At 40.9% G+C, this 6,868-nt stretch overlaps 2 protein-coding genes across 2 annotated transcripts; one reads left to right on the top strand and one right to left on the bottom strand.

The window, feature by feature from the left end:
* Window positions 1-1,198: 1,198 nt before the first annotated feature.
* LOC140944425 (uncharacterized) lies at window positions 1,199-3,312 on the top strand. Its single transcript, XM_073393569.1, has 4 exons — window positions 1,199-1,267; window positions 1,364-1,507; window positions 1,778-1,867; window positions 2,339-3,312. The coding sequence occupies exons 1-4, from the start codon at window positions 1,199-1,201 to the stop codon at window positions 2,912-2,914; spliced, it is 879 nt and encodes a 292-aa protein (XP_073249670.1). The 3' UTR covers window positions 2,915-3,312.
* A 164-nt stretch (window positions 3,313-3,476) lies between these two features.
* Window positions 3,477-6,281, bottom strand: LOC140943962 (uncharacterized). Its single transcript, XM_073393072.1, has 6 exons — window positions 5,822-6,281; window positions 5,431-5,507; window positions 5,055-5,180; window positions 4,680-4,876; window positions 4,386-4,454; window positions 3,477-3,840 (listed from the first exon to the last, which is right to left on the bottom strand). Exons 1-6 carry the CDS (start codon window positions 6,276-6,278, stop codon window positions 3,483-3,485), a joined length of 1,284 nt encoding a protein of 427 aa, XP_073249173.1. The 5' UTR covers window positions 6,279-6,281; the 3' UTR covers window positions 3,477-3,482.
* Between the last annotated feature and the right edge of the window lie 587 nt (window positions 6,282-6,868).

The following is a 6,868-nucleotide window of genomic DNA, read 5'->3' as shown; positions in this document are numbered from 1 at the left end:
AGACCGATTACAGCATAACAGTCCTTCACTAATTTGTTATGCATGACCACTGAGGTCCTCGGTCACCTAGACCGATTACAGCACAACAGCCGTTTCATTTGTTATGCATGACCACTAAGGTCTTCGGTCACCTAGACCAATTACAGCATAACGGTCCTTTTATTGTTATGCATGACCACTAAGGTCCTCAGTCACCTAGACCGATTACAGCAAAACAGGCGTCAGCCCTTCATTTGAAATGAAACATCACCACATCATTGGCTATTGCCAGGGTAATTATGAGTTAGCCAGATGGAGTATTTAAAAAACACATAGATCAGACACTTATGATCCAACAATTCAGCATTGTCTCAATGATGACTTTGTGATTGAGCCCACTCTACGAGTCTGAGAAAGGTTTCCTCCCTATATGCTGGTGCTGACACCCTTCTCTGCCGACACTGAGTTGCTAAGACATGCAATCTCTCAATCTCCACTGCTGTAGCTCTTGTAGTTGGAGTGTCCACAGGTCTGAATCTGTCATTGTTTATCAGTACATCTTCATGAAAAGCAAAATCAGGATCTCTTCCTTCCCCACCAGCTGATTTTGCTCTTGACAATGCCACAAATAGAGCTTCTGGGTTTCTGGCTTCAAAGCCATGGTCCCCGGGGTGAACCACTACATACCTGAATGCTTCTCCGGCACCCACAGTCATCCCTTGGCATTTGTGGATTGTTGTTCCCCATGCCAGTCGCAATGGAACCTGCAGACGCTTGCATCGGCATGTGCATTCAGTGGAACGACTTACTGGTACAATTGGCACAACTGTCGGATCTTCATTAATGTACGGTGGCCCCCTATATCCTGGAAACCTCACCAGAACCACATCAGGTACTGGAGCAGGATCATCAGTAGGTCTGCGGCCATCTTTATACACAATGTCTACGACTGTGCCTACTGCCCCATTGTACAAACCCCAATCAGCCTTTAAAGGGACACAGTCAGCTGGTGCGCATGTGCATTGGATACCATTTCTCAGCTAATTTGCATATCACAACATCACCCGCGCGAATCTAAAAGTGAGATGCGCATCCCGTCGGCAAATCTTCAGTGAATCTTCAAACCTTGAATCGAACTAAACGCGAGTCTACATAGTTCTTAGAGAGCGTAATTTATACCAAGGCACTGATTTTCTTTAATACCACGGATAATTTACCGATGGACTTGTCCAGGGAAGGCGAAACGTCTCTGAGAAGCGAAACATCCGAAGTCGAAGAATCAGCGGAGGTGAGAAGCACTCTGTGATTTCAATCAGATACTTTGCTTTTATATGCTTTAGCTTAATTGCGTTTTAAAGCTTCTCCACTTTCTAAATTATTTTAGGAACCAGACCCATGTAATTGTAAGAGTGCTTGCTCAACCCGAAGAAAGGAGGGTTCAACGAGAGGTTGCCCTTGTCGAGGAGCGAACCGTGTATGTACTGACGCTTGTCGGTGCGGGAAGCCTTCTAAACCCTGCCAAAATAAGGTGAGATAAAAAGATATTTCTTTTATCTTTGTATGTAAGGCTTTAGGTCAATTATCATTCGTGCTAGTGCTTCTCAAGTCACAATGAAATGGTCAAGGCACTTTACAGATATTCCGAGATATGAATATAAACATCTAGTACGCAAACCGAACGCAAGTTTATTATTACCCACGAAAATTACGAAGAAGCTAAAACAACTTGCTAGCGTATGTTCATTCTTCTGTGAAATTAGAAACCTACTCATAGACACAATAATTTGTTGTTGAACAGGCTAATGCTACGAACCCTGCTACGGACAACCAAGCCACTCAACGCCCAAGCGAAGAGAATGAGCGTGTTGCTGCAAACCAACAAGTCAAGGTAAAATGTCAATTATTGACCCAGGATTTGCGACGCTTTTATTATACTTTGTACAACGTTGTTTCTACAAAGCTCAGGACCTCTATTGCAACGCGTTACGATGCATAACAAAAGAATATTGTCACAAACAGGGTGTAAGTAACTTATATTTTTATGTGTTTTTATTATACAAGTCTTCATCTTCCTGTCATTTTATTCAATCGAAATTCGGGACACAGGCACAGAAATTTGACTCACTGAGTTGTAATATGCTCCTGAACCGGCCACTATTCCTTATGGGTGTGCAGAAACTAATATGCTAAATCTTTGTCGTGGGCCTTCAAGTTTTTGTCACTCTTTTATATGCTATAGTTATAGATACCAATGCCCCACTAATCCATACTTGCCACATAAATGGACAAGGACTGGAGATGTTATGGATCTGCTCTAGGATCATCATTCCAAATGAATGTTGTTCTCTATAATTTGCAGGATTTCATCAACACACTTGACTCAGAGACCATAAAGAAACTGTGTATTAGAAGCCTGAGACGGGGAATCGGAAGTCTGGATTATATAGACTCCTTGCTCGTTATGGAAGATGATCTGAATAATGATAATAATGAAGATGACATTGCTGAGGCGCATAGTCCTTCAGCTGAAGGTAGTATCACAATAACACCACCACCCCAACCCATCCCTCTGCAGAGGCAAGGACCACGTCCTGAGTGGTGTGTATGTGGGAATTGCCGCAACATGCCCCTGGAGGTGGAGAAGGTGTGCTGTAGGAAAAAAAACTGTGATGCCAAAAAACCAAGATTCAAAAAACTGTGTTTGGACCCTGATTATCTTGAACTGTCAATAAAAAGCAGTGCTGATATCAGGAATGACAGGCAAAACAACAGCACCAGAAGTTTTAGAAAAGCTGCTTATCGCCACTATATTCTTGATAAGCATGGATATTTAGGCAAGGGAAGGAGGAAAGTTGCACCATCATGTGTTGTCTGGGAAATCCGTGAACATTACCCATCCTCTACTGGCATCTACATGGGTTTCAAGGAGCGCTGAACACTCTTACTGTACATGATAATGTTATTAAGGAAAACTAAATGACACCAGAGTTTGAGATAAACCAGCAACAACATTGCCATATTATTTACTTGATTTATGAATCCTTATTACAACCTTTTATTCTACATCAGTCACTTGATCTACATTAACAACTTGTTTGCTTGAATTACAAAACCATAGAGACAGTGATCAAATACTGTCACTAGAAAGCTTGTTTGCTCGTGAGAGTAACTATTATTATTGGTACTCCGGATTTCAAGTGACAGCGATGATTGAATGGGTGCAAAACTCAAAATCCCAAAAAATGCCCGAGCCAAAATTTAATCTCGAACAAATCCCATGCCGAAATTTCCAAGCCATAAACATTCCCTGGTGGCTTGATACAAACATTAAAATCCCTATTTAAAAAAAAAAACAAAATACTTGCAAAACTTTCACTGCCCCCCAAAGATCCCAAGATCGAAAATTTCAACTCCCCCGCAAAAATCCTTTGATAATCCCTGTAACTTGAAATAGGGAGTACCACCCCCCCGCCACGCCTGGGGTGGAAATCGCCATTAATAACTTATTTCTTAGTTTGAAACCTTGTCTGATGTCTTTGAAACAATTCCTTAGAAGATACGGGAGCTGTGTGGGCAATGGTTGACGCTATTCTCTCGGGGTCATTTTCTGATAGAGACACGTGTCTGTCTATATGCAAGACATCTTCCATGCGTCGGCGAAAAACTTTGGCCATTATTATGGGAACGTAATCATAATCCTTGTCTACTTTTATGATCCGTGTGTTCCACTCTTTTGTGCGTTGATTGTATTTCCTGCTATATCTTGCTTCCCCTCCTTTTGATCCCACAGCAACTTTTCTGTCAAGATGATAATTCCAATCGATTGCTGCTAGCTGCTTTCTTGCCTTGTAAAACCTGTACCTGTTACAGAGATAGAAGAGGATGTTACATGGTGACACAGAGATATGATTTTTCTCTTGAAAACGTCAAATATTTTTGCACTTGAGAAAAGAAATTTAGACTCTCCAAGTGGGCATGTTCTCAATGAAAGATTGTATGGAGCACATTTGCAGAAGAAGCAAAATTTACACGTTTGCTTGCCCAATAAATGAAGCTGGTGTTTCTTTGACATACATCTATAAATCAACTTCCCCACACCCACCACTCCAAATTATGCAGCAATTATGTCACTAATGATGCCCACCTTGGAATTTTAGAGACCCTTGACAAAGACGGGGCATAACAACTGAAACTGTCTTCTTGAAACACTTCCTTTTTCACCCTCCCCCCATACATACAGTTCTATCACATGTGATCCCCTCCTGGATTCAACAGTTGCAGTAGTACTTTGCTTGTGAACTTACAATTATTATTATTATATAATAAAAATACATTTGGGCCTAAGAAATTAAGTCTATCTATGACTTGTGCAATATAAGTAAATTATCAACTAATTACAATCATACTTGTAAGAAGTTCTCTTTGCAGCATATGCCAATGACATGCTGTTGAGGCATTCCAAAGATCCTGTGTGCCTTTAAAACATAAGAATGATACTACAATGAGGATTCCATTGGGGATTTGAATGTCTTTTCAGGTTTCTTAGCGATGGACATCAGACTCAACCCCCTAAATAATTGTCTTGTCAAAATATGCATTCCTGTTGTGGCTGAAAGTATACTAAAAGCATGCTACCCCAAAAATAAACATCAGTTGAATGTAATTCTAATCACCACATGTCACAGATGAAAAGCATTTACCTAAACTTCACATAATACTTGAAGCTATCGAGTAGTGATGGCTCAAGCACCACTTTCTGCAATGCTTCATAGTCCTGCTCCCTCCGGTCGAACCAAGGTGGGTGTTCTTCGTTTGGTTCCATTTCTTCGTGGTCGCATCTTCCTGTGGTCCACTCATGTTCATTACATGCATGATGCAGTAGGCTTAGCCATTTGTCCTATGAAATAAGCCAGTAATATGATCAGGTACTTCACACATGATGACAAGCCACTTGTTCACTACATGGGAATATGAGTGAAAATACAAGGGCTGACCTTGACTGGCATCGTATGGTATGAATCATAGATATGAAAAAACCTCTTGCTCTTAAATAGTTAAGTTATTTAACTATCTACCTTCATTGCTGCAAGAGCCTGGGTGGTGTCTTCATGTTCAGATGCAATTGAACAGCAATGCCAGAAGTGATTTATTATTTGATTCGACCACTTTCTCACTTTATCATTTCCTTTGGTACTGGCAACCTACAAAAAAAAAACAACACACAAATACAGGGGTATTTCGTATTAGTAATGTCACATTTGGATTTTACCCCAATCCCTGAATTTCATCATTTTTTTGGGAAGGGGGGAGCAGGGCTTACGCAAAAAAAGTAAGTATCCATTATTCTACACTAGAGTTTCTGACCATCATTCCCAGTCCGGGGGGGGGGTTAGGAAGGTTAATACACTGAAGCACCTAGAATAATGCAAATTATTTATTTTGTCTCACTACCTTTTGAATACTCTTGCGTATGCTTTTGGCCTTCTGCCAGACATCCAGAGAGTGGAAGAGGGTCTTGAATTCATCAGCTAGGGAAACACACAAAAAAATTATAATAGCCATTAATTTTATAGAAAACGGGGTTGTAACTTTCATCTGAGGGTTAGTTTGAGAAAATTCACATTATGAACAAACATCGATGTCATAAAATGACAGCTGTAATACACCACAATGTACAGATTCTCTAATCCAACATCACCGTACTTTACATCATTTCAACAAAAAAGCAGGAGTAACCCTGGGTAATCATTAAACTGTGAACCTGACAGGGATCTATACCCGATTGGACAGAAACACAGCCAAACATTATATAAAGCTCACTGTACAACTAGTTTCAATTTACCTATAAGCTTCTTCATAGAGGATGATGCATCTGTACAAACTTCGATAACATTTAAGACTCTCTGGAGTCTCTGTAGACAGTGGTTCAAGGCCTTCTTTTCCATTGTACTTGATTTCAATCCAACATGTCTTTTGTCCAGGACTTCTATTTCGATCACATAGCCAGTGATCATCTCCATTACGTAGTAGCATAGATTTTTGGCTGAAAAGCCAGGAGAGTCACACTGCCCATCCCCACAAACAGTAAGGTCATCATTGGCAAATTGGGCCCACAATTCCTCTCTCATATGTTCCCACCATTCATCAATTACAGGGGCACAATACAGTTTCTGGACTCTCTGAAAAGTTGATGCTGAAATGAATTCGAGTCCTAGGTGCTTTGCAAATTTTTCAATTTTTGAAAAATTGTTTCCTGACGTGAGAACTGCAGCTGCTGTTTGGAGGTTATTGGACAACATGCCATTTGCATCTCCTGAAGTACAAAACCATCCCTTGTGCCCAGCAGGACACTTCCAACGAATTACTGCACAAGTGCCACACAGTGAGTATTCAAGAGTCGCCATGTGAATGCACCCTGGAAACTTGCATGGCCCTGCAAGCTGCTGCAGCAGCAGATCTAACGAGCAGATTACTTTCGTTCCTTTGATATGACCAAGTTCTTCCGTATAGAGAATTTCTTCTTCTTTTCTTGAAAAGCGTTTATGAGGACCATACTCAGGCTGGTGTTTTGGGATGGATGGTTGGCTCATCTGCTCAAAAGCTGTCTGGGTCCACACTGATACAGAACCTGTAGTTGATTTATCAGACTGTGCAACATGGGATGTTGGCAGCTGCTGGACTGACAAACTTCCATCCTCCACAGGCACGGCTAACACTTCTGTGAACTCCAACACAGTTGTCTCATCCAACTCATCAACTTCACTCTCAGGGCCTTTGTCTTCTCCACTAAGAATGTAACAAACAGGGTATTAAAATTAACAGCTACATCATCCACAATCAAACAATCTTCTATTGTATGTTGTTTGTCATTATCCTATGTGTCTTGCAG

The sequence above is a fragment of the Porites lutea genome, chromosome 7, assembly GCF_958299795.1.
Source record: "Porites lutea chromosome 7, jaPorLute2.1, whole genome shotgun sequence".
NCBI lineage: Eukaryota > Metazoa > Cnidaria > Anthozoa > Scleractinia > Poritidae > Porites > Porites lutea.
Note: the sequence above shows the minus strand (reverse complement) of the source record. Positions and strands in the feature narration are given on the sequence as shown.